This window comes from Melospiza melodia, unplaced genomic scaffold, assembly GCF_035770615.1.
Source record: "Melospiza melodia melodia isolate bMelMel2 unplaced genomic scaffold, bMelMel2.pri scaffold_202, whole genome shotgun sequence".
Lineage (NCBI taxonomy): Eukaryota > Metazoa > Chordata > Aves > Passeriformes > Passerellidae > Melospiza > Melospiza melodia.
The window spans coordinates 62,743-89,721 of record NW_026948540.1 but is presented as its reverse complement, the minus strand read 5'-3'; the positions used below and the strand labels follow the sequence as shown (position 1 = coordinate 89,721).

The 26,979-nt window shown below is 61.2% G+C and overlaps 1 protein-coding gene and 1 long non-coding RNA gene across 2 annotated transcripts; both read left to right on the top strand.

Annotated features, from left to right (window-relative positions):
• The first annotated feature begins 179 nt into the window (after positions 1-179).
• Positions 180-22,901, top strand: IKBKG (inhibitor of nuclear factor kappa B kinase regulatory subunit gamma). Its single transcript, XM_063182379.1, has 12 exons — positions 180-294; positions 3,390-3,979; positions 4,689-4,774; positions 4,878-4,922; positions 9,044-9,146; positions 11,374-11,483; positions 13,197-13,337; positions 15,909-16,005; positions 17,726-17,854; positions 20,071-20,195; positions 22,306-22,358; positions 22,450-22,901. Exons 1-12 carry the CDS (start codon positions 180-182, stop codon positions 22,572-22,574), a joined length of 1,719 nt encoding a protein of 572 aa, XP_063038449.1. The 3' UTR covers positions 22,575-22,901.
• On the top strand, positions 2,325-3,310 carry LOC134433551 (uncharacterized). The gene is made up of 3 exons (XR_010031625.1): positions 2,325-2,355; positions 3,056-3,171; positions 3,234-3,310. It is a non-coding gene; the product is annotated as an uncharacterized LOC134433551 (long non-coding RNA).
• Positions 22,902-26,979: the final 4,078 nt, after the last annotated feature.

Sequence of the window (26,979 nt, the reverse complement as noted above, 5' to 3'; positions counted from 1 at the left end):
GCGCCGCCGGGATCCCAAAAATCCCCGAATTGGGCCCAAAATCCCCGAATCGGGCCCAGAATCCCCGAATCGGGCCCAGAATCCCCGAATCGGGCCCAGAATCCCCGAATCGGGCCCAAACCCGCCCGAGCTCGGCCCCGAACCGGGCCCGAACCGCGCCCCGGCCCCCGCAGCCGCCCATGAGCGGCGGGCGCTGGCGGCGGCCCGCAGACATGGTGCAGCCGGGGCCCGAGGCGGAGCCGGCGCTGGCGGAGGCGCTGCAGCGGCTGCGGGCGGAGAACCGCGAGCTGAGGAGTGAGAACGGGGAACGGGGGCACTGGGATCGAACCGGGATCCAACTGGGGGGACTGGGAGGGACTGGGGGGCACAGAGAGGGGATTGGGGGGACTGGGAGCGGCTGGCATCAAAGTGGGGGGGACTGGGATGGAACTGGGATCAGACTGGGGGGAATTGAAACCAAACTGGGGGGGACTGGGAGTGACTGGGAGGGGATTGAGGGGGACTGGGATCAGACTGGGGGGACTGGGATGGAACTGGGATCAGACTGGAGGGAATTGAAACCAAACTGGGGGGCACTGGGATAGACTGGGAGGGGATTGAGGCAGACTGGGATCAAACTGGGGGGGACTGGGATCAAACTGGGGGGCACTGGGGAGGACTGGGGTGGAGTGGGATCAAACTGGGGGGGACTGGGATGGAACTGGGGGGACTGGGAGGGACTGGGGGGGAATGAGAGGGGATTTGGGGGGACTGGATTTAAACTGGGAGGGACTGGGGAGGGACTGGGATCAAACTGGGGGGGACTGGGAGGGACTGGGGTGGGATTAGAGGGGACTGGGGGGACTGGGAGTGACTGGGATCAAACTGGGGGGGACTGGGATGGAACTGGGATCAGACTGGAGGGAATTGAAACCAAACTGGGGGGGACTGGGAGTGACTGGGAGGGGATTGAGGGGGACTGGGATCAGACTGGGGGGACTGGGATCAACTGGGATCAGACTGGAGGGAATTGAAACCAAACTGGGGGGCACTGGGATAGACTGGGAGGGGATTGAGGCATACTGGGATCAAACTGGGGGGGACTGGGATCAAACTGGGGGGCACTGGGGAGGACTGGGGTGGAGTGGGATCAAACTGGGGGGGACTGGGATGGAACTGGGGGGACTGGGAGGGACTGGGGGGGAATGAGAGGGGATTTGGGGGGACTGGATTTAAACTGGGAGGGACTGGGGAGGGACTGGGATCAAACTGGGGGGGACTGGGAGGGACTGGGGTGGGATTAGAGGGGACTGGGGGGACTGGGAGCGGCTGGCATCAAAGTGGGGGGGACTGGGATGGAACTGGGATCAGACTGGAGGGAATTGAAACCAAACTGGGGGGGACTGGGAGTGACTGGGAGGGGATTGAGGGGGACTGGGATCAGACTGGGGCGGACTGGGATGGAACTGGGGGGACTGGGGAGGACTGGGGGGGACTGGGGTGGAACTGGGAGGGACTGGGATCAAACTTGGGAAACTGGGATGGACTGGGACCAAACTGGGGGGGATTGGGGGAGACTGGGATCAAACTGGGGGGGACTGGGAGGGGACTGCAGGGACTGGGGCTCACTGGGAGGGGACTGCGGGGACTAGGAGAGACTGGGGTCAAACTGGGAGGGACTGGGGGGAACTGGGAATGGGAAGTTGGGGGACTGGGATTGGACTGGGAGCACTGGGAGGGACTGGGGTCAAACTGGGGGAGACTGGGAGGGCACTGCGGGTGTCCCCAGGAGTGTCCCCTGTGTCCCCATTGATGTCCCCAAGGTTCCCAATGTCCCCCCAATGTCCCCAGTGTCCCCGGTGCCCCCTGTCCCTGTCGATGTCCCCCGTGTCCCTGCTGATGTCCCCAATGTCCCTGTCGATGTCCCCCGTGGTGTCTTCAGGAGCTCTGTGTCCCCAATGTTCCCAATGTCCCCAGTGCTGTCCCCTGTGTCCCAGGGCCCTGTGTCACTGCACATTGTCCCTGCTGTCCCCAATGTCCCCAGTGCTGTCCCCTGTGTCCCAGGGCCCTGTGTCACTGCACACTGTCCCTGCTGTCCCCTGTCCCTGCTGTCCCCAATGTCCCCAGTGCTGTCCCCTGTGTCCCAGGGCTCTGTGTCACTGCACATTGTCCCTGCTGTCCCCAATGTCCCCAGTGCTGTCCCCTGTCCCTGATGATGTCACCGCTGCTGTCCCCAGGTGCCTGGTGTCACTGCTGTCCCTGATGTCCCCAACGCTGTCCCCATGTCCCCAGGTGCCCTGTGCCACTGCACGCAGTCCCTGATGATGTCCCCAACGATGTCCCCCATGTCACTGATGATGTCCCCAATGTCCCCAGGTGCCCTGTGCCACTGCACGCAGTCCCCAATGATGTCCCCAATGTCCCCAAGTGCCCGGTGTCACTGCACACTGTCCCCAGTGTCCCCGATATCCTTTGGTGCCCCCAGGTGCCCTGTGTCACTGCACACTGTCCCCAATGTCCCCAATGCTGTCCCCCAATGTCCCCAGGTGCCCTGTGTTACTGCACACTGTCCCTGATGATGTCCCCAACGATGTCCCCAATGTCACTGATGATGTCCCCAATGATGTCCCCAATGTCCCCAGGTGCCCTGTGTCACTGCACACAGTCCCCAATGATGTCCCCAATGATGTCCCCAATGTCCCCATGTTGTCCCCAGGTGCCCTGTGTCACTGCACACAGTCCCCAATGATGTCCCCAATGTCCCCATGTTGTCCCCAGGTGCCCTGTGTCACTGCACGCAGTCCCCAGTGATGTCCCCAATGCTGTCCCCAATGTCCCATGTTGTCCCCAGGTGCCCTGTGTCACTGCACGCAGTCCCCAATGATGTCCCCAGTGATGTCCCCAATGCTGTCCCCATGTTGTCCCCAGGTGCCCTGTGCCACTGCATGCAGTCCCCAATGATGTCCCCAATGCTGTCCCCAATGTCCCCATGTTGTCCCCAGGTGCCCTGTGTCACTGCACACAGTCCCCAATGATGTCCCCAATGATGTCCCCAATGTCCCCATGTTGTCCCCAGGTGCCCTGTGCCACTGCACGCAGTCCCTGCGGCAGCGCCTGGACGAGCTGTGCCTGTCCCCAATGATGTCCCCAGTGATGTCCCCAATGTCCCCAATGTCCCCATGTTGTCCCCAGGTGCGCTGTGTCACTGCACGCAGTCCCCAGTGGTGTCCCCAATGTCCCCATGTTGTCCTCAGGTGCCCTGTGCCACTGCACGCAGTCCCCAGTGATGTCCCCAATGATGTCCCCAATGTCCCCAGGTGCCCTGTGCCACTGCACGCAGTCCCTGCGGCAGCGCCTGGACGAGCTGTGCCTGTCCCCAATGATGTCCCCAATGTCCCCAATGTCCCCAGGTGCCCTGTGTCACTGCACGCAGTCCCTGCGGCAGCGCCTGGACGAGCTGCGCCGGCTGCAGCTGCAGCGCCGGGGGGAGCGGGAGCTGCTGCGCGGCCGCTGGGGCCAGGCCCGACAGCTGGTGCTGCACCTGCGGGGACAGCGCGGGGACAGCGCTGGGGACACGCCTGGGGACAGCGGGGACACGCCTGGGGACGGCGCTGACAACGGCAGGGACACACCCGGGGACGGCAGGGACACACCTGGGGACGGCAAGGGCGGCTCCAGGGACACCAAGGACACCTCCGAGGACATCAGGGACACTGCTGGGGACACCAAGGATGCCCCCAGGGCCATCAGGGACACCGCCGAGGACACCCTTGGGGACATCAGCATCACCGCTGGGGACACCAAAGCCAGCCCTGGGGACACCAAAGCCAGCCCTGGGGACACCAAAAACGGCCCCGAGGACACCGAGAGCAGCCTTGAGGACATCAGGGACACCCGTGAGGGCACCAAGGACGGCCCTGGGGACATCAGGGACACCCTCGGGGACAGCCTCGGGGACCCTGGGGACAGCTGCAGGAGCGCCCCTGACACCAGCACCAAGGTAGGTGTGGCCCCCCGGCTGTGTCCCCACTCCGTGTCCCCTCTGTGCCACCCCTGTGTCCCCCCCGTGTCCCCCACACCCCTCCCACTGCTCCCAGTTGTCCCCCAGTGTCCTCCCCGCTCCTGCCAGTGTCCCTTCTCTGGCCCCAGTGTCCCCCTGATGTCCCCAGTGTCCCCAGTGCCCCCCCTCTCGGTGTCCCCTCCCTTGGGCAATGTCCCCAGTGTCCCCCTGATGTCCCCCAACATCCTCCAGATCTCCCTTATGTCCCCCTGGAGTGTCCCCAGTGTCCCCCTGGGGAACCGCCAATGTCCCTCAATGTCCCCTTGATGTCCCTCAGTGTCCCCCAATGTCCCCCTGATGTCCCCACAGCCCCCCCGTCTCGGTGTCCCCTCCCTTGGAGGACGTCCCCAATGTCCCATTGATGTCCCTACTGTCCCCACAGCCCCCCCCCTCAGTGTCCCCCATGTCCCCAATGTCCCCACAGCCCCTGTCGGTGTCCCCTCCCCTGGACGATGTCCCCAGTGTCCCTTTGATGTCCCCACTGTCCCCACAGCCCCTGTCGGTGTCCCCTCCCTTGGACAATGTCCCCAGTGTCCCCAATGTCCCCAATGTCCCCAGTGTCCCCCTGATGTCCCCAATGTCCCCACAGCCCCTGTCGGTGTCCCCTCCCTTGGACAATGTCCCCAGTGTCCCCCTGATGTCCCCACAGCCCCTGTCGGTGTCCCCTCCCCTGGACGATGTCCCCGCTGTCCCGGAGCCCCCCCAGGCCCCCCCCGGGGCCCCCCCGGAGCCCAGGTGAGCCCCAATGTCCCCCAATGTCCCCCCAATGTCCCCTCTGTCCCCCCTGGGGACTCCCCGATGTCCCCAAGCCCTCCTGACCCCCCTCGTGTCCCCCCAGCTCCGAGGAGCAGCTGAGGCAGCGCCTGGCGGAGGCTGAGGCTGAGTGAGTTGGGGACACTGGGGACACTGGGGACACTGGGGACACTGGGGACATTGGGGACAATGGGGACATTGGGGACACTGGGGACATTGGGGACACTGGGGACATTGGGGACATTGGAAGCAATGGGGATATTGGGGACGCGTGGAGACAGTGGGGACATTGGGGGATTGGGGACATTGGGGACATTGGGGGATTGGGGACATTGGGGACATTGGGGACACTGGGGGATTGGGGACGTTGGGGACATTGGGGTCAAAGGGAGAATGGGGACACTGGGGACTTTGGGGACATTGGGGGATTGGAGACATTGGGGACAATGGGTACAGCCTGGGGACATTGGGGATTGGGGACATTGGGCTCAGTGGGGACGTTGGGGCATTGAGGACACTGGGGGATTGGGGACGTTGGGGACACTGGGGTCAAAGGGGAATGGGGACATTGGGGATGTTGGGGACACTGGGAACACTGGGGACATTGGGGGAACATTGGGGATATTGGGGGCATTGGGTCAAAGGGGGAATGGGGACATTGGGGACGTTGGGGACACTGGGGACTCTGGGGACATCAGGGACATTGGAGGAACACTGGGGACATTGGGGGATTGGGATATTGGGGACATTGGAGGAACACTGGGGACACTGGGGGATTGGGGACATTGGGACAATTTGAGAGACACTGGGGACATTGTGGGATTGGGGACATTGGGGTCACTGAGAGACTGGGGACACTGGGGATGTTGGAGGGAACTGGGGACGTTGGGACAATTGGGACATTGGGGATGTTGGGGACATTGGGGACACTGGGGACACTGGGGTCAGTGGGGGGAATGGCGACACTGGGGGCAATGGGGACACTGGGGACATTGGGGACACCTGGAGACAGCGGGGACATTGGAAGATTGGGGACACTGGGGACAATGGGGACATTGCCAGGAATGGGCACACTGGGAACATTGGGGACACTGGGGACATTTGGGGACGTTGAGGACACTGGGGTCACCAGGGACATTGGGGGGACATTGGGGATTGGGACACTGGGGACACCTGGGGACATTGGGGGAACATTGGGGACACTTGGGACATTGGGGACGTTGGGGACATTGGGGGAACATTGGGGACACTTGGGACATTGGGGACGTTGGGGACATTGGAGGGAATGGGAACACTGGGGACATGGGGATATTGGGGTCAATGGGGGACACTGGGGGATTGGGGACATTGGGGACACCTGGGGACATTGGGGACAATGGGATCAGTGAGGACACTGGGGGACATTGGGGGATTGGGACACTGGGGACAACGGGGACATTGCAGGGAATGGGCACACTGGGGACATTGGGGACATTTGGGACGTTGGGGACACTGGGGTCACCAGTGACATTGGGGGGACATTGGGGTCAATGGGGGACACTGGGGACACCTGGGGACATTGGAAGCAATGGGGACATTGGGGACGCATGGAGACAGTGGGGACATTGGGGAGATTAGGGGATTGGGGACATTGGGCTCAGTGGGGACGTTGGGGACATTGAGGAGACGGGGGGATTGGGTTGTTGGGGACATTGGGGTCAAAGGGGGAATGGGGACATTGGGGACTTTGGGGACATTGGGAACACTGGGGACATTGGGGATTGGGGACATTGGGGAAACATTGGGGATGTTGGGGATAACGGGGTCAGTGGGGGGATTGGGGACATTGGGACATTGGGGACATTGGGGACAGTGGGGACATTGGGGACACTGGGGTCAGTGGGGGGAATGGCGGCAATGGGGACACTGGGACATTGGGGACAACTGAGGACACTGGGGGGATTGGGGGACATTGGGGGCACTGGTGACATTGGGACACCTGGAGACAGCGGGGACATTGGAGGATTGGGACAATGGGGACATTGCCGGGAATGGCACACTGGGACATTGGGGACACTGGGGACATTGGGGACATTAAGGACACTGGGGTCAACAGGAACATTGGAGGATTGGGACAGTGGGGACATTGGGGACATTGACGGGAATGGGCACACTGGGGACACTGGGAACACTGGGACACTGGGACATTTGGGACGTTGAGGACACTGGGGTCACCAGGGACATTGGGGAGACATTGGGGGATTGGGACACTGGGACACCTGGGGACATTGGGGAACATTGAGGACACTTGGGACATTGGGGACATTGGGGTCAATGGGGGATTGGGGGATTGCGGACATTGGGGACATTGAAGGGAATGGGAACATTGGGGACATTGGGGATATTGGGGTCAATGGGGGACACTGGGGACATTGGGGACACCTAGGGACATTGGGCACACTGGGAATATTGGGGACACTGGGGACATTTGGGACGTTGAGGACACTGGGGTCACCAGGGACATTGGGGAGACATTGGGAGATTGGGATATTGGGGACATTGGGGACACTTGGGACACTGGGGACATTGGGGGGACACTGGGGGGACTGGGGACATTGGGGACACCTGGGGACATTGGGGACAATGGGAGCAGTGAGGACACTGGGGGGACAATTGGGGGATTGGGGACACTGAGGATGTTGGGGACAGTCTGGGGACATTTGGGACACCTGGGGGCATTGGGGACAATGGGAGCAGCGAGGACACTGGGGGACATTGGGGGACTGGGGACATTGAGGACGTTGGGGACAGTCTGGGGACATTGGGGGACTGGGGACATTGAGGACGTTGGGGACATTGGGGACGTTGGGGACACCTGGGGCATTGAGGGTGTTGGGGACATTGGGGATGGTCTGGGGACACCTGGGGACAGGCTGGTGGCCCTGCACGCCCATGTGGGGTGGGTTTGGTGACACCAATGAGCCCTCGTGACCCTTGGTGACACCGGTGTCCCTGTCCCCAGGCTGGTGGCCCTATGGGTGGTGTTGGGCAGGGTTTGGTGACACCAATGAGCCCTGGCGACACTGGTGTCCCTGTCCCCAGGCTGGTGGCCCTATGGGTGGCGTTGGGCAGGGTTTGGTGACACCAATGAGCCTTGGCGACACTGGTGTCCCTGTCCCCAGGCTGGTGGCCCTATGGGTGGCGTTGGGCAGGGTTTTGTGGCCCTTGGTGACACTGGTGACACTGTCCCCAGGCTGGTGGCCCTGCAGATGGCATTGGGCAGGGTTGGTGCCATTTGGTGACACTGGTGCCATCTGACAGGCTGGTGGCCCTGCGGTCCTCTGTGGCCGTGGTTTGGTGACACCAATGAGCCCTGGTGACACTGGTGACACCGGTGTCCCTGTCCCCAATCTGGCGGTGCTGTGCTCTCTCGCGTGGGGTGGGTTTGGTGCCATTTGATGCCATTGGTGACCCTTGATGGATGTCCCTGTCCCCAGGCTGGTGGCCCTACAGGCGGTGTTGGGCAGGGTTTGGTGGCCCTTGGTGACACCAATGACCCTTGATGTCACTGTCCCCAGGCTGGCGGCTGCGGTTCTGCATGGGGTGGGTTTGGTGCCATTTGGTGACCCCTGGTGCCATTTGGTGACAGGCTGGTGGCCCTGCGGTCCCGCATGGGGTGGGTTTGGTGCCACCAATGACCCTTGGTGACACCGGTGTCCCTGTCCCCAGGCTGGTGGCCCTGCGGGTGGTGCTGGGCAGGGTGTGGTGGCCCTTGGTGACAGCGATGTCCCTGTCTCCAGGCTGGTGGCCCTGCAGTCCCACGTGGGGTGGGTTTGGTGCCACCAATGACCTTTGGTGACGCCAGTGAGCCCTGGTGACACTGGTGACCCTTGGTGTCCCTGTCCCCAGGCTGGTGGCCCTGCGGGTGGTGTTGGTCAGGGTTTGGTGACATTAGGTGACGCTGGTGTCCCTGTCCCCAGGCTGGTGGCCCTGCGGGTGGTGTTGGGCAGGGTTTGGTGGCCCTTGGTGACACTGGTGTCACTGTCCCCAGGCTGGTGGCCCTACAGGTGGTGTTGGGCAGGGTTTGGCCACCCTTGGTGACACCAATGACCCTTGATGTCACTGTCCCCAGGCTGGCGGCTGCGGTCCCGCATTGGGTGGGTTTGGTGCCATTTGGTGACACTGGTGTCCCTGTCCCCAGGCTGGTGGCCCTGCGCTCCCGCGTGGGGTGGGTTTGGTGACATTAGGTGACGCTGGTGTCCCTGTCCCCAGGCTGGTGGCCCTGCGCTCCCGCGTGGCCGTGGCCGAGCTCCGCGCTCAGGACGTTTCCCGCGCGGCCGAGCTGCAGCTGCAGGGACTGCGGCGACAGCTGGAGGTACCCGGGGGGGACATGGGGACACACGGGGGACACGGGGACACTGGGGACATGGGGACACACGGGGACAGCCCTGGGACACGGGGGACACACGGGGACATGGGGACACTGGGGACACACGGGGGACACACAGGGGACACACGGGGGACACTGGGATAGCTGGAGGTACCCGGGGGGGACATGGGGACACACGGGGACAGCTGGAGGTACCCAGGGGACACACGGGGACATGGGGACACACGGGGACAGCTGGAGGTACCCAGGGGACACACGGGGACATGGGGACACACGGGGACAGCTGGGGGTACCCAGGGGACACACGGGGACATGGGGACATGGGGACACACGGGGGACACACAGGGGACACGGGGACACTGGGATAGCTGGAGGTACCCAGGGGACACACGGGGACATGGGGACACACGGGGACAGCTGGGGGTACCCAGGGGACACACGGGGACATGGGGACATGGGGACACACGGGGGACACACAGGGGACACCGGGGACACTGGGGATAGCTGGAGGTACCCAGGGGACACACGGGGACATGGGACAGCCCTGGGGACACTGGGGACAGCTGGAGGTTCCCAGGGGACACACAGGGGACATGGGGACAGCTGAAGGTACCCAGGGGACATGGGGACAGCCCTGGGGACAGCTGGTTCAGCTGGGGACATCTGGGACATCTGGGGACATCTGGGACATCTGGGGACACCCCCCCTCCAGGGGGACAGCTGGAGGTACTGGAGACACAGGGACACAGGGGGACAGGGGACACTGGGAGACATGGGGACAGCTGGGGACAACCCTGGGGACAACCCTGGGGACAACCCTGGGGACACCTGAGGACAGCAGAAGGTACCAGGGACACCTGGGGACACGGGGACAGCTGGGGACAGCTGGGGACACATGGGGACAGCTGGAGCTACCGGGGACTGGGGACACATAGGGACACAGGGGGACACCTGGGGACAGCTGGGGACAGCCCTGGGGACACTGGGGACAGCTGGAGGTACTGGGGACACCTGGGGACACCAGGGACATCCCTGTGGACACGAGGACACCTGGGGACAGCCCCAGGCACGTGGGGACAGTTGGGGACACACCTGGGGATAGGGGATAGCTAGGGACACACAGGGGGTGACAGTGTCCCTGTCCCTGTCCCCAGGTGACACAGAGGTGACAGTGTCCCTGTCCCCAGCAGGGTGACCCAGGGGGTGACAGTGTCACTGTCCCTGTTCCCAGGTGATCCAGGGGGTGACGCAGGGGGGTGACAGTGTCCCTGTCCCCAAGTGACCCAGGGGGTGACCCAGGGGTGACAGTGTCCCTGTCCCCAGCAGGGTGACACAGGGGGTGACACAGGGGTGACAGTGTCCCTGTCCCTGTCCCCAGCAGGGTGACACAGGGGGTGACACAGGGGTGACAGTGTCCCTGTCCCTGTCCCCAGCAGGGTGACACAGGGGGTGACACAGGGGTGAGTGTCGCTGTCCCTGTCCCCAGGTGACCCAGGGGTGACAGTGTCCCTGTCCCCAGCAGGGTGACACAGGGGGTGACACAGGGGTGAGTGTCGCTGTCCCTGTCCCCAGGTGACCCAGGGGTGACAGTGTCCCTGTCCCCAGCAGGGTGACACAGGGGGTGACACAGGGGTGAGTGTCGCTGTCCCTGTCCCCAGGTGACCCAGGGGGTGACAGTGTCCCTGTCGGTGTCCCCAGCAGGGTGACACGGGTGACAGTGTCCCTGTCGGTGTCCCCAGCAGGGTGACACAGGGGTGACAGTGTCCCTGTCCCCAGCAGGGTGACACAGGGGTGACAGTGTCCCTGTCGGTGTCCCCAGCAGGGTGACCCAGGGGTGACAGTGTCCCTGTCCCCAGCAGGGTGACACAGGGGTGACAGTGTCCCTGTCCCTGTCCCCAGCAGGGTGACACAGGGGGTGACACAGGGGTGACAGTGTCCCTGTCGGTGTCCCCAGCAGGGTGACACAGGGGTGACAGTGTCCCTGTCCCCAGCAGGGTGACCCAGGGGGTGACAGTGTCCCTGTCGGTGTCCCCAGCAGGGTGACCCAGGGGTGACAGTGTCCCTGTCCCAGCAGGGTGACACAGGGGTGACAGTGTCCCTGTCCCTGTCCCCAGCAGGGTGACACAGGGGGTGACACAGGGGTGACAGTGTCCCTGTCGGTGTCCCCAGCAGGGTGACACAGGGGTGACAGTGTCCCTGTCGGTGTCCCCAGCAGGACAAGGCCCAGGTCCAGGCCCAGGTGACGTCGCTGCTGGGGGAGCTCCGGGAGAGCCAAAATCGCCTGGAGAGGAGCCGGGCAGAGAGAGAGCACCTGGAGCGCAGGTGGGGACACCTGGGGACATTGGGGACACCTGGGGACACGGGGACATTGGGGACACCTGGGGGGACATGGGGACATTGGGACACCACTGCAGAGCCGGGCAGAGAGAGAGCACCTGGAGCGCAGGTGGGACACCTGGGGGACATGGGGACACCTGGGGGGACATTGGGGACATTGGGGACACCACTGCAGAGCCGGGCAGAGAGAGAGCACCTGGAGCGCAGGTGGGGACACCTGGGGGACATGGGGACACCTGGGGGGACATTGGGGACATTGGGGACACCACTGCAGAGCCGGGCAGAGAGAGAGCACCTGGAGCGCAGGTGGGGACACCTGGGGACATTGGGACCCTTGGGGACACCTGGGGGGACACGGGGACATTGGGGACACCACTGCAGAGCCGGGCAGAGAGAGAGCACCTGGAGCGCAGGTGGGGACACCTGGGGACATTGGGGACCCTTGGGGACACCTGGGGGACATGGGGACACTGGGGAACATGGGGGGACACCTTGAGGGTGACACAGGAATGCCTGGGGACACCTGGAGCGCAGGTGGGGACACCTGGGGGGACACAGGGGGACATGGGGACACCTGGGGGTGACACAGGAATGCCCGGGGACACCTGGGGGGACAGGGAGACACCTGGGGACACTGGAGGAGTATGGGGGGACACGGGGACACCTGGAGGGACATGGCGGGGACACCTGGGGACTTCTGGGGGGAACATGGGGACACCTGGAGCACAGGTGAGGGACATGGAGAGACAGAGGGACACCTGGGGACACCTGGGGACACCTGGAGGGGTATGGAGGGACACGGGGACACCTGGGGGGACACGGGGGGCTCAGGGATGTCCCCAAGGGGAGGGGACACCACAGTTGAGCCGGGGGGAGCAGGAGCACCCGGAGGACAGGTAGGAGTGGCACTTGTGCAGGTGGCATCGGGTGGCACCGAGATGTCACAGGGTTTAAGGGATGTTGAGCGGTGCCGCCAGCTCGGGAGGTGACACTGGGTGGCACTGGGTGACACACGGGCCCACAGGGATGCTGGTGGTGCCACCAGTTTGAGGAGGGTGGCAGTGGGGTGGCACTGAGTGACAGTGGGTGACAATGGGGTGCCCCTGGGCCCGTGGGGACACCGAGAGGTGCCAGCAGCTGGAGGAGGTGGCACAGAGTGACAATGGGTGGCACAGGGTGACACAGGGTGACAATGGGTGACAGTGTTGTCCCTTTGGTGTCCCTGGCAGGGCCCGCGGTGACGCCGAGCGGTGCCAGCAGCTGGAGGAGGTGGCACAGAGTGGCACAGGGTGGCACAGGGTGACAGTGGGTGACAGTGTGACAGTGTGGTGTCCCTGTGTCCCTGGCAGGGCCCGTGGTGACACCGAGCGGTGCCAGCAGCTGGAGGAGGTGGCACAGGGTGGCACAGGGTGACAGTGGGTGACAATGGGTGACAGTGTGGTGTCCCTTTGGTGTCCCTGGCAGGGCCCGCGGTGATGCCGAGCGGTGCCAGCAGCTGGAGGAGGTGGCACAGAGTGACACAGGGTGGCACAGAGTGGCACAGGGTGGCACAGGGTGACAATGGGTGACAGTGTGGTGTCCCTTTGGTGTCCCAGGGCCCGCGGTGACGCCGAGCGGTGCCAGCAGCTGGAGGAGGTGGCCCAGGGTGACAGTGGGTGACAGTGTGACAGTGTGGTGTCCCTTTGGTGTCCCTGGCAGGGCCCGCGGTGACGCCGAGCGGTGCCAGCAGCTGGAGGAGGTGGCCCAGGGCCATCAGGTGCAGCTGGACCAGCTCCGGCTGCAGGTGACCAACCTGGAAACCGCCCTGAGGGTGGAGCGGCGCGGGGCCACCGAGGAGAAGTGAGTGACAATGGGGACACGGGGGAGTGAGTGACAATGGGGACACGGGGACAGTGAGTGACAATGGGGACATGGGGACAGTGAGTGACAATGGGGACACGGGGACAGTGAGTGACAATGGGGACATGGGGACAGTGAGTGACAATGGGGACACGGGGACAGTGAGTGACAATGGGGACATGGGGACAGTGAGTGACAATGGGGACACGGGGGGAGTGAGTGACAGTGGGGACACGGGGACAGTGAGTGACAATGGGGACACGGGGACAGTGAGTGACAATGGGGACACGGGGACAGTGAGTGACAATGGGGACACTGGGGAGTGAGTGACAATGGGGACACGGGGACAGTGAGTGACAGTGGGGACACTGGGGGAGTGAGTGACAATGGGGACACGGGGACAGTGAGTGACAATGGGGACACTGGGGGAGTGAGTGACAATGGGGACACGGGGGGAGTGAGTGACAATGGGGACACGGGGGAGTGAGTGACAATGGGGACATGGGGACAGTGAGTGACAATGGGGACACGGGGACAGTGAGTGACAATGGGGACACGGGGACAGTGAGTGACAATGGGGACACTGGGGGAGTGAGTGACAATGGGGACACGGGGACAGTGAGTGACAGTGGGGACACTGGGGGAGTGAGTGACAATGGGGACACGGGGACAGTGAGTGACAATGGGGACACTGGGGGAGTGAGTGACAATGGGGACACGGGGGAGTGAGTGACAGTGGGGACACGGGGGAGTGAGTGACAATGGGGACACGGGGACAGTGAGTGACAATGGGGACACGGGGGAGTGAGTGACAATGGGGACACGGGGACAGTGAGTGACAATGGGGACACGGGGGAGTGAGTGACAATGGGGACACGGGGACAGTGAGTGACAGTGGGGACACGGGGACAGTGAGTGACAGTGGGGACACGGGGACAGTGAGTGACAATGGGGACACGGGGACAGTGAGTGACAATGGGGACATGGGGACAGTGAGTGACAATGGGGACAATGGGGGAGTGAGTGACAATGGGGACAATGGGGGAGTGAGTGACAATGGGGACAATGGGGGGAGTGAGTGACAATGGGGACACGGGGGACAGTGAGTGACAATGGGGACATGGGGACAGTGAGTGACAATGGGGACACGGGGGAGTGAGTGACAATGGGGACACGGGGACAGTGAGTGACAATGGGGACACGGGGGAGTGAGTGACAGTGGGGACACGGGGACAGTGAGTGACAATGGGGACACGGGGACAGTGAGTGACAGTGGGGACACGGGGACAGTGAGTGACAGTGGGGACACGGGGACAGTGAGTGACAATGGGGACAGTGAGTGACAATGGGGACAATGGGGACAGTGAGTGACAATGGGGACACGGGGACAGTGAGTGACAGTGGGGACACGGGGACAGTGAGTGACAATGGGGACACGGGGACACCGGGGGAGCGAGTGACAGCAGTGGGGACATGGGGACACTGGGGAGGAGTGAGTGATAACAGGGACGTGGGCGGGGGTGGCACCGGGGGACGCCCATTGGTGTCCCCAGTGTCCCCTCACTGTCCCCAGTGTCCCCTCACTGTCCCCAGTGTCCCAGTGGGAGCTGGTGGCGCTCGAGGCCGTCTGTCCCTGTCAGGGGGAGGCAGTGGCACTCGCAGTGTCCCCAGGACAGAAGCCACCTGTCCCTGATGCTGTCCCCAATGTCCCCAATCAGTGTCTCCAGTCCCTGTCCCCAGTGTCCCCAGTGTCCCCAGTGTCCCCAGTGTCCCCATCAATGTCCCCAGTGTCCCAGGAGGAAGCTGGTGCGGCTGCAGGCTGCCTGTCCCCCGTCAATGTCCCCAGTGTCCCCAATCAATGTCCCCTTGATGTCCCCAATGGCCCCAGTCAATGTCTCCAATGTCCCCAGTGTCCCTGATGTCCCCAATGTCCCCTCAATGTCCCCAGTCCCTGTCCCCAGGAGGAAGCTGGTGCAGCTGCAGGCTGCCTGTCCCCAGTGTCCCCAGTGTCCCCAATGTCCCCAATATCTCTGATATCCCCACTGTCCCCAGTGTCCCCAGTGTCCCTATTGTCCCCAATGTCCCCAGTCAATGTCCCCAGTCAATGTCCCCCAATACCCCCACTGTCCCCAATGTCCCCAGTGTCCCCAGACAATGTCACCAGTGTCCCCAGTGTCCCCAGACAATGTCCCCAGTGTCCCCACTGTCCCCAATATCTGTGATATCCCCACTGTCCCCAGTGTCCCTATTGTCCCCAATGTCCCCAGTCAATGTCCCCCAATGTCCCCAATGTCCCTGATAGCTCCCATGTCCCCACTGTCCCCTGTTCCCAATGTCCCCACTGTCCCCACTGTCCCCAGTGTCCCCAGACAATGTTCCCAGTGTCCCCAGTGTCCCCAATGTCCCCAGTGTCCCCACTGTCCCTGGTGTCCCCAGTGTCCCCAGTGTCCCCACTGTCCCCAATGTCCCCCGTGTCCCCACTGTCCCCAGTGTCCCCAGTGTCCCCACTGTCCCCACTGTCCCCACTGTCCCTGGTGTCCCCAGTGTCCCCACTGTCCCCACTGTCCCCAGGCGGAAGCTGGTGCAGCTGCAGGCCGCCTACCATCACCTGTTCCAGGAGTACGACGCCCACATCAAGGCCAGCCTGGAGGGGGACAAACGGAGCCAGGTGAGGGACAGGGACACCTGGGGACACCTGGGGACACCTGGGGACACCTGGGACACACCTGGGGACACACCTGTGACACACCTGTGACACACCTGGGGACGCCTGGGGACACCTGGGGACACCTGGGACACACCTGGGGACACACCTGGGGACACACCTGGGGACACCTGGGAACACCTGGGGACACCTGGGACACACCTGGACACACCTGGGGACACCTGTGACACCTGGGGACACACCTGGGGACACCTGGGGACACCTGGGACACACCTGGGGACACCTGGGACACACCTGGGACACACCTGGGACACCTGGGACACACCTGGGGACACACCTGGGGACACCTGGGACACACCTGGGGACACACCTGGGACACCTGGGGACACCTGGGGACACCTGTGACACCTGGGGACACCTGGGGACACCTGTGACACCTGGGGACACACCTGGGGACACACTTGGGGACACACCTGGGGACACACCTGGGGACACCTGGGACACACCTGGGGACACTGGGGACACACCTGGGACACCTGGGACACACCTGGGGACACACCTGGGACACACCTGGGGGCACCTGGGGACACAACTGGGGACACACCTGGGGACACCTGGGGACACCTGGGGACACAACTGGGGGACACACCTGGGGACACACCTGGGGACACACCTGGGGACACCTGGGGGGACACCTGGGGACACACCTGGGCACAGGGCAGGTGTCCCCTTGTCCCTGTTCCATTCCCTCTTGGGGACATCTGGAATGTCCCTGTGGCCCCTTGAGTGGTTGAGGTGCCCTCAGGTGACCCCCAGGTGACACAGGTGAGGTCACAGGTGATGGCAAAGGTAATGTCACAGGTGATGTCACAGGTGTCTCAGGTGTCCTTGTGCCCCCCATTCAGGTGTCTCAGGTGGTCTCTCAGGTGACACAGGTGATGTCACAGTGATGTCACAGGTGTCCCTGTCCCTGTCCAGGTGACGCAGGAGCAGCTCCTTGCGGCCGAGGCCGCGCTGGGGGTGCAGTGGGAGGGTGACACAGGTGATGTCACAGGTGCCATTGTCCCCCCCAGGTGACGCAGGAGCAGCTCCGTGCGGCTGAGGCCGTGCTGGGGGTGCAGTGGGAGGGTGACACAGGTGATGTCACAGTGATGTCACAGGTGACACAGGTGCTCTCACAGGTGTCACAGGTGTCTCAGGTGTCACAGGTGGTGTCTCAGGTGTCTCAGGTGTCACAGGTGGTGTCTCAGGTGTCTCAGGTGATGTCACAGGTGTCTCAGGTGTCACAGGTGTCTCAGGTGTCACAGGTGCTCTCTCAGGTGTCACAGGTGGTGTCTCAGGTGTCTCAGGTGTCACAGGTGGTGTCTCAGGTGTCACAGGTGATGTCACAGGTGTCTCAGGTGTCACAGGTGTCCCTGTCCCTGTCCAGGTGACGCAGGAGCAGCTCCGTGCGGCTGAGGCCGTGCCGGGGGTGCAGTGGGGGGGGTGTCTCAGGTGGTCTCTCAGGTGTCACAGGTGTCACAGGTGTCTCAGGTGTCACAGGTGCTCTCTCAGGTGTCACAGGTGATGTCACAGGTGTCTCAGGTGTCACAGGTGCTCTCTCAGGTGTCTCAGGTGGTCTCTCAGGTGACACAGGTGATGTCACAGGTGTCTCAGGTGTCACAGGTGTCTCAGGTGTCACAGGTGGTGTCTCAGGTGTCACAGGTGTCCCTGTCCCCCCCAGGTGACGCAGGAGCAGCTCCGTGCGGCCGAGGCGGCGCTGGCCCTCAAGCAGGAGCTCATCGATCGCCTCAAGGACGAGGCCGAGCGCCAGCGGGCGGCCCTGGAGACCATCCCGGTGCTGCAGGCACAGGTGGGGCTCTGGGGGGGCCCTGGGGGGCTCCCGAGACCCCCAAACCCGGGGCAGGGTCTCCAGGTGGGGCTGGGGGGGGATCTGGGGGATCGGGGGGGATTTGGGGGTTCCTGATCCCCTCAATGTCCCCAGGCCGACATTTACCGGGCGGATTTCGAGGCGGAGCGCGCGGCACCAGGGGGAGGTTTGGGTGGATTTGGGGTGGATTTTGGGGTTCCCTGGATGGATTTTGGGGTTCCCTGGATGGGTTTGGGGTTCCCTGGATGGATTTTGGGGTTCCCTGGATGGGTTTTGGGGTTCCCCGGATGGGTTTGGGATTCCCTGGATGGATTTTGGGGCTCCTGACCCCCTGGCGCTATCCCCAGGCCGACATTTACCGGGCGGATTTCGAGGCGGAGCGTGCGGTGCTGGGGGGGTTTGGGTGGATTTGGGGTTCCCTGGTTGCATTTTGGGTTCCCTGGATGGATTTGGGGTGGATTTGGGATGGATTTTGGGGTTCCATATTGGATTTTGGGGTTCCTGACCCCCTCAATATCCCCAGGCCGACATTTACCGGGCGGATTTCGAGGCGGAGCGCGCGGCACCAGGGGGAGGTTTGGGTGGATTTGGGGTGGATTTTGGGGTTCCCTGGATGGGTTTTGGGGTTCCCTGGATGGGTTTTGGGGTTCCCTGGATGGGTTTGGGGTTCCCTGGATGGATTTTGGGGTTCCCTGGATGGGTTTGGGGTTCCCTGGATGGATTTTGGGGTTCCCTGGATGGATTTTGGGGTTCCTGACCCCCCAACATCCCCAGGCCGACATTTACCGCGCGGATTTCGAGGCGGAGCGCGCGGCACTGGGGGGAGGTTTGGGTGGATTTGGGGTTCCCTGGTTGCATTTTGGGTTCCCTGGATGGATTTTGGGTGGATTTGGGGTGGATTTTGGGGTTCCCTGGTTGCATTTTGGGGTTCCCTGGTTGCATTTTGGGGTTCCATAGTGGATTTTGGGGTTCCTGACCCCCTCAGTACCCCAGGCTGACGTTTACCGGGCGGATTTCGAGGCGGAGCGCGCGGCACTGGGGGGGTTTGGGGTGGAATTGGGGGTTCCCTGGATGGGTTTGGGGTTCCCTGGATGGGTTTTGGGGTTCCCTGGATGGGTTTGGGGTTCCCTGGATGGGTTTTGGGGTTCCCTGGATGGGTTTGGGGTTCCCTGGATGGATTTTGGGGCTCCTGACCCCCCAACATCCCCAGGCCGACATTTACCGGGCGGATTTCGAGGTGGAGCGCGCGGTGCTGGGGGGGTTTGGGTGGATTTGGGGTTCCCTGGTTGCATTTTGGGTTCCCTGGATGGATTTTGGGTGGATTTGGGGTGGATTTTGGGGTTCCCTGGTTGCATTTTGGGGCTCCTGACCCCCTCAATATCCCCAGGCCAACATTTACCGGGCAGATTTCGAGGCGGAGCGCGCAGCGCTGGGGGGAGGTTTGGGTGGATTTGGGGTTCCCTGGTTGCATTTTGGGTTCCCTGGATGGATTTTGGATGGATTTGGGGTGGATTTTGGGGCTCCTGACCCCCTCAATATCCCCAGGCCGACATTTACCACACAGATTTCGAGGCGGAGCGCGCGGCACCAGGGGGAGGTTTGGGTGGATTTGGGGTGGATTTTGGGGTTCCCTGGATGGGTTTGGGATTCCCTGGATGGATTTTGGGTTCCCTGGTTGCATTTTGGGGCTCCTGACCCCCTCAGTATCCCCAGGCTGACGTTTACCGGGCGGATTTCGAGGCGGAAGCGCGCGGCACTGGGGGGAGGTTTGGGTGGATTTGGGGTTCCCTGGTTGCATTTTGGGTTCCCTGGATGGATTTTGGGTGGATTTGGGGTGGATTTTGGGGTTCCCTGGATGGATTTTGGGGCTCCTGACCCCCTCAATGTCCCCAGGCCGACATTTACCGGGCAGATTTCGAGGCGGAGCGCGCGGTGCTGGGGGGGTTTGGGTGGATTTGGGGTGGATTTTGGGGTTCCCTGGATGGATTTTGGGGTTCCCTGGATGGATTTCGGGGTTCCCTGGTTGCATTTTGGGGCTCCTGACCCCCTCAATGTCCCCAGGCCGACATTTACCGCGCGGATTTCAAGGCGGAGCGCGTGGCACTGGGGGGGTTTGGGGTGGAATTGGGGGTTCCCTGGATGGATTTCGGGGTTCCCTGGATGGGTTTTGGGGCTCCCGACCCCCTCAATGTCCCCAGGCCGACATTTACCGCGCGGATTTCGAGGCGGAGCGCGCGGCGCGGGAGCAGCTGCACGGGCAGCGCGAGGCTCTGCAGGAGGAGCTGAACCAGCTGCGGCTGCGGCTCGGCGGGGACGGCGCCCGGTACGGCACTGACACCCCAAAACCAGCCCCAAAACAGCCCAAACACCCTGAAAACAGCCCTAAACAGCCCAAACACCCTGAAAACAGCCCAAAAACACCCCAAACACCCTGAAAACAGCCCTAAACAGCCCAAAACCAGCCCCAAACCAGCAAAAACCACCCCAAACACCCTGAAAACAGCCCTAAACCAGCCAGAACACCCCAAAACCAGCCCAAAAACACCCCAAACACCCTGAAAACAGCCCTAAACAGCCCAAAAACAGCAAAAAACACCCCAAACACCCTGAAAACAGCCCAAAACCAGCCGGAACACCCCAAAAACAGCTCAAAAACACCCCAAACACCCTGAAAACAGCCCTAAACAGCCCAAAACCAGCCCCAAACCAGCAAAAAACACCCCAAACACCCTGAAAACAGCCCTAAACCAGCCAGAACACCCCAAAACCAGCCCAAAAACACCCCAAACACCCTGAAAACAGCCCAAAACCAGCCAAAAACCAGCCCCAAACCAGCCCAAACACCCTGAAAACAGCCCAAAACCAGCCCAAAACCAGCCCCAAACCAGCCAGGAACTCACCAAAACCAGCCCAAAAACACCTCAAATCAGCCCCAAAATAGTCCAAAACCAGCCCAAAAACAGCCAAAAACCAACCCAAAACAGACCAAAACCAGCAAAAAACAGCTCCAAAGACCCAAAACAGCCCAAACCAGCCCCCAAACACCCCAAAAACAGCTCCAAAAACCAGCCCAAAACAGTCAAAACCAGCCCAAAAGCAACTCAAAACACCCCAAAACCACTCCCAAACCAGCCGAAAACAGCCCCAAAGAGCCCAGAACAGCCCAAAACCGCCAACAACAACAGCCCAAAAGCAGCTCCAAACCAGCCCAAAGCCAGCCAGGAACACCCCAAAACCAGCTCCAAAACATCCCCAAACCAGCCCAAAAACACCCAAAAGCCCCTAAATCCCCCAGAACCCCCCCAAATCCCCTTGAAACCCCGGAACCCCCTCAAATCCCTCCAAGACCCCCCTCAAATCCTTCTGAAAACCCCTCAAAATCCCACCAAATCTCTGCCCCCCAACCCCCTCAAAATCCCCCCAAATCCCACCAAAGCCACCCCAATCCCCCTCAAAACCCTCCCAAATCCCTCCCAGACCCCCTAAACTCCCCCAAAATCCCCCAAATCCCCTCCAAACCCCTCCCAAATCCCCTTAAATCCTCCCTAACCCCCAAAAATCCCCTGAAAACACCCCAAAATCCCACCAAATCCCCCCCAACCTTCAATCCACCACCAATTCCCCCAAACCCCCCAGATTCTCCTCAAACCCACAAATTCCCCTCAAACCCCCCAAATCCCCTCAAACCCCTCAGATTCCCCTCAAATTCCCCTCAAACCCCCCCAAATTCCCCTCAAGCCCCCCAAATTCCCCTCAAACCCCCCAAATCCCCCTCAAACCCCTCAGATTCCCCTCAAATTCCCCTCAAACCCCCCCAGATTCCCCTCAAACCCCCCCAAATACCTCTCAAACCCCCCAATTTCCCCCCAAATCCCCCTCAAACCCCCCAAATTCCCCTCAAACCCCCCAAATTCCCCTCAAATCTCCCCTCAAACCCCCCAAGATTCCCCTCAAACCCCCCAGATTCCCCCTCAGATCCCCCAGATTCCCCCTCAGATCTCCCAAATTCCCCTCAAACCCCCAAATTCCCCTCAAACCCCCCCCAAACCCCCCAAATTTCCCCTCAAACCCCCCAAATTCCCCCCAAATTTCCCCCCAAACCCCCAAATTCCCCTCAAACCCCCCAGATTCCCCTCAAACCCCCCCAAATACCTCTCAAACCCCCCAAATTCCCCCCAAATTCCCCCCAAACCCCCCAAATTCCCCCCAAACCCCCCAAATTCCCCTCAAACCCCCCAAATTCCCCCCAAACCCCCCAAATTTCCCCCCAAACCCCCAAATTTCCCCTCAAACCCCCCAAATTACCCCAAATTTCCCCCCAAACCCCCAAATTCCCCTCAAACCCCCCCAAATACCTCTCAAACCCCCCAAATTCCCCCCAAATCCTCCTCAAACCCCCCAAATTCCCCTCAAGCCCCCCGATTCCCGTGCAGGGCCCGTCTGGAGGAGATGCGGAACCGGCACTCGGAGCCGCCCCCGGCCCCGGGTGAGTGCAGGGGGGGGGCCCGGGACCCCCAAACCCCCCGGGGGGGGCGGGGCAGGGTCTGACCGTGCCCCTCCCCCCCCCCCCCCCGCAGGTTTTGGGGCGCTGCTGCCGCCCCCCCCCCCCGAGGAGGGGCCCGAGCTGTGCTGCCCCAAGTGCCAGTACAAGGCGCCGGACATGGACACGCTGCAGATCCACGTCATGGACTGCATCAAGTGAGGGGGAGACACCCCCTGAACCCCAGAAACAGCCCTAAAACAGCCCCCTGGAACCCCAAAACCAGCCCTAAAACAGCCCCCCCCAAACCCCAAAAACAGCGCTTGAACACCCCAGAAACAGCCCTAAAACAGCTCCCTGGAACCCCAAAAACAGCCCTAAAACAGCCCCCAGAAACAGCCCTAAAACAGCCCTTGAACACCCCAGAAACAGCCCTAAAACAGCCCCCCCAAACCCCAAAAACAGCCATTGAACACCCCAAAAACAGCCCTAAAACAGCCCCCCCAAACCCCAAAAACAGCCACAAAACAACCCAAAACCAGCCTCATAAACACCTCAAAAACAGCCCTTGAACACCCCAAAAACAGCCCCGGGGGAACCCCAAAAACAGCCCTTGAACACCCCAAAAACAGCCCCGGGGGAACCCCAGAAACAGTCCCCCCTAAAACCCCCATAAACACCCCAAAACCAGCCCCACAAACAGCCCCCCTGAACCCCAAAAACAGGCCCAGAAACAGCCCCCCTGAACCCCAAAACCAGCTTCATAAACACCCCAAAACAGCCCCGGTGTACCCCAAAAACAGCTCCCGGGGTACCCCAAAATCATCCCTGGAGGCACCCTAAAAACATCTCCGGGGGTGCCCCCAAAACAGCCCCACAAACACCCCAAAATTATCCCAGGGTACCCCAAAATCACCCCCAGGAGCACCCCAAAAACAGCCCCAGGGGCACCCCAAAACCAGCCCCACAAACATCCCAAAATCACCCCCAGGGGCACCCCAAAAACAGCCCCAGGGGAACCCCAAAACCAGCCCCACAAACCCCCTGCACCCCAAAAACAGCCCCGAGGACACCCCAAAACCAGCCCCACAAACATCCCAAAATCACCCCCAGGAGCACCCCAAAATCACCCCCAGGGGCACCCCAAAAACCAGCCCAGAAACACCCCAAAACAGCCCCGGGGGAACCCCAAAACCAGCCCCACAAACCCCCTGCACCCCAAAAACAGCCCCGAGGACACCCCAAAAACAGCCCCACAAACACCCAAAAACAGCCCCAGGGGCACCCCAAAACCAGCCTTACAAACATCCCAAAATCACCCCAGGGCACCCCAAAACCAACCCAAGACACCCCAGGGGTACCCCAAAATCATCCCCGGGGCTGCCCCAAATCCCCCTGGGAGCCTCAACCCAGGGGGGACCCCAAAACCCCCAAAAACCCCAAAAGCTCCTCTGGGAATCTCCTCTCTGGATCCACGGCAGGGACTGGATCAGGATGGGGGGGAGCCCCAAAAATCCCCCCATGGAACCCCAAAATCCCCAATGGAACCCCAAAATCCTCCTGGGAGCCACAATCCAGGGGGGACCCCAAAAACCCCAAAAGTTCCTCTGGGAATCTCCTCTCTGGATCCACAGCAGGGACTGGATCAGGATGGGGGGAAGCCCCAAAAATCCCCCCATTGGAACCCCAAAAACCCCCCCAATGGAACCCCAAAATCCCCAATGGAACCCCAAAATCCTCCTGGGGAACCCCAAAACCCTCTGGGAGCCACAACCCAGGGGTGACCCCAAAAAATCCCAAATGTTCCTCTGGGAATCTCCCTGGATCCACATCATGAACTGGATTTGGTGGGGGGGAGCACCCCAAAAATCCCCCCATGGAACCCCAAAAATCCCCCCATTGAAACCCCCAAAAATCCCCAATGGAACCCCAAAATCCTCCTGGGGAACCCCAAAACCCCCCTGGGAGCCACAACCTGGGGGTTTGGACCCCAAAAAATCCCAAAAGTTCCTCTGGAATCTCCTCTCTGGATCCACAGCAGGGATTGGATCAGGTGGGGGGGACACCCCAAAAATCCCCCCATGGAACCCCCAAAATCCCCAATGGAACCCCAAAAATCCCCAATGGAACCCCAAAATCCCCATTGGAGCCCCCAAAATCCTCCTGGGGAACCCCAAAACCCTCTGGGAGCTTCAACCTGAGGTTTGGGACCCCAAGAAACCCCAAATGTTCCTCTGGGAATCTCCCTGGATCCACATCATGAACTGGATTCGGTGGGGGGAGCACCCCAAAATCCCCCCCAGGACCCCCCCAAACCCCCCCATGTCACCCCCAACCCCCCCCATGTCACCCCCAAACCCCCCTCAGACATTTGGGGGCCCCCTCCCCTCAATAAAGAGCCCCAGGTTTGTCTGAAATCTCCTTTATGGCCCCAATTCTGGGGTTCCCCCAGCCCCCCCTCACTGAGGGGGGGTCTCGGCCCCTCCCCCACCCCCACGGGGGGTTTTGGGGGGGGGCGTCACGCGGGGGGGGGGGGGGGGGGGGCTCGGGGGGGGGCCGCGCCCGCTGCTCATCGGGCACAGCCCATTTATTGTGGGGGGGGGGGATCCTGGAGGGACCCCAAAAATGTGTGGGGGGGATTTGGGGGTCCCTCGTTGTGCAGAGCTGGGGCAGGATTGGGGGAGCCCCAAAAATGTGGGGGGGGATTTGGGGGTCCCTCGCTGTGCAAAGCTGGGGGAGCCCCAAAAATGGGGGGGGGGGGGATTTGGGGGTCCCTCGCTGTGCAAAGCTGGGGGAGCCCCAAAAATGGGGGGGGGGATTTGGGGGTCCCTCGCTGTGCAAAGCTGGGGCAGCCCCAAAAATGGGGGGGGGATTTGGGGGTCCCTCGCTGTGCAGAGCTGGGGGAGCCCCAAAAATGGGGGGGGGGATTTGGGGGAGCCTGGGGAGCCCAGAAAATGGGGGGGGATTTGGGGGTCCCTCGCTGTGCAGAGCTGGGGCAGCACTGGGGGATGCCCCCAGGGGATTTTGGGTGCCCTGGAAAGGGGGGGTTTGGCCAAAATGGGGGGGCTTGGAGGGGGTTTTGACCCAAAATGAGGGATTGAATGGGATTTTTTGGGGGGGTTTGACCCAATTTGGGGGGACCTTAATGGATTTTTTTTGGAGGTGTTCGACCCAATTTGGGGGAACTTTAATGGGATTTTTTGGGGGGGCTTTAACCCAAAATGGGGGACTTTGATGGATTTTGGGGGGTTTGACCCAAAATGGGGGGACTTTAATGGGATTATTTTGGGGGGTTTGACCTGAATTTGGAGAACTTTAATGGGATTTTTTGGGGGGGGATTGACTCAAACTGGGGGACTTTAATGGGATTTTTTTTGGGGGCTTCGACCCAATTTGGGGAACTTTAATGGGATTTTTGGGGGGGGGCTTTGACCCAATTTGAGGGGACTTTGATGGGATTTTGGGGGGTTTGACCTGAATTTGGGGGAACTTTGATGGGATTATTTTGGGGGTTTGACCCAATTTGGGGGGACCTTAATGGGATTTTTTGGGGGGCCATTGACCTGAATTTTGGGGGGACTTTAATGGATTATTTTGGGGGTCTGACCCAAAATGAGGGGATTTAATGGGATTTTTTTTGGGGGGTATGACCTAAACTGGGGGGACTTTACTGGGATTTTTTGAGGGGGGATTGACTCAAACTGGGGGGACTTTAATGGGATTTTTTGGGGGGGTGTTTGACCCAATTTGGGGAACTTTAATGGGATTTTTTGGGGGCATTGAGCTGAATTTCGGGGGACTTTATTTAGGTTTTTTATGGGTTTAACCCAAACTGGGGGGACTTTAATAGGATTTTGGGGGGGTTGGAACCAATTTGGGGAGATTTTGATGGGATTTTTTGGGGGGGGAGGGGTTGACCTGAATTTTGGGGGAGACTTTAACGGGATTTTTGGGGGGTTTGACCCAAACTGGGGGTACTTTAATGGGATTATTTTGGGTGTTTGACCAATTTGGGGGGACCTTAATGGGATTTTTTGGGGGGTGTTTGAGCCAATTTGGGGGGACCTTAATGGGATTTTTTGGGGGGTTTGACCAATTTGGGGGAACTTTAATGGGACTTTTTAGAGGGATTGACCTGAATTTCGGGGGACTTTAATGGGATTATTTTGGGGGGCTGGATCCAAATGAGGGGACTTTGATGGGATTTTCTGGGGGGGGTTGACCTGAATTTTGAGGCAGCTTAGATGGGGTTTTGGTGAGGAGGGGTTGATGGATTTTTGGAGATTTTTGGGTTTTCTTTGGGGTCTCTGACCCAGCTTTGGGGTTTTCTTTGGGATCCCTTCACCGGGAGCTGCGTCGGGGTTGGGATTTCCCCCAATTTAGGGGATTTATGGGGTCTCTCTGACCCAACTCTGGGCATTTTTGGGGTCTCTCTGACCCAACTCTGGGCATTTTTGGGGTCTCTCTGACCCAACTCTGGGCATTTTTGGGGTCTCTCCCCTAGCAGGGGTTTGAGATGGATCTGACCCAGCTTTGGGGTTTTCTTTGGGGTCTCTCTGCGGTGACTCTGACCCAACTTTGGGGTCCTCTCTGACCCAATTTAGGGGATTTTTGGGGTCTCTCTGAC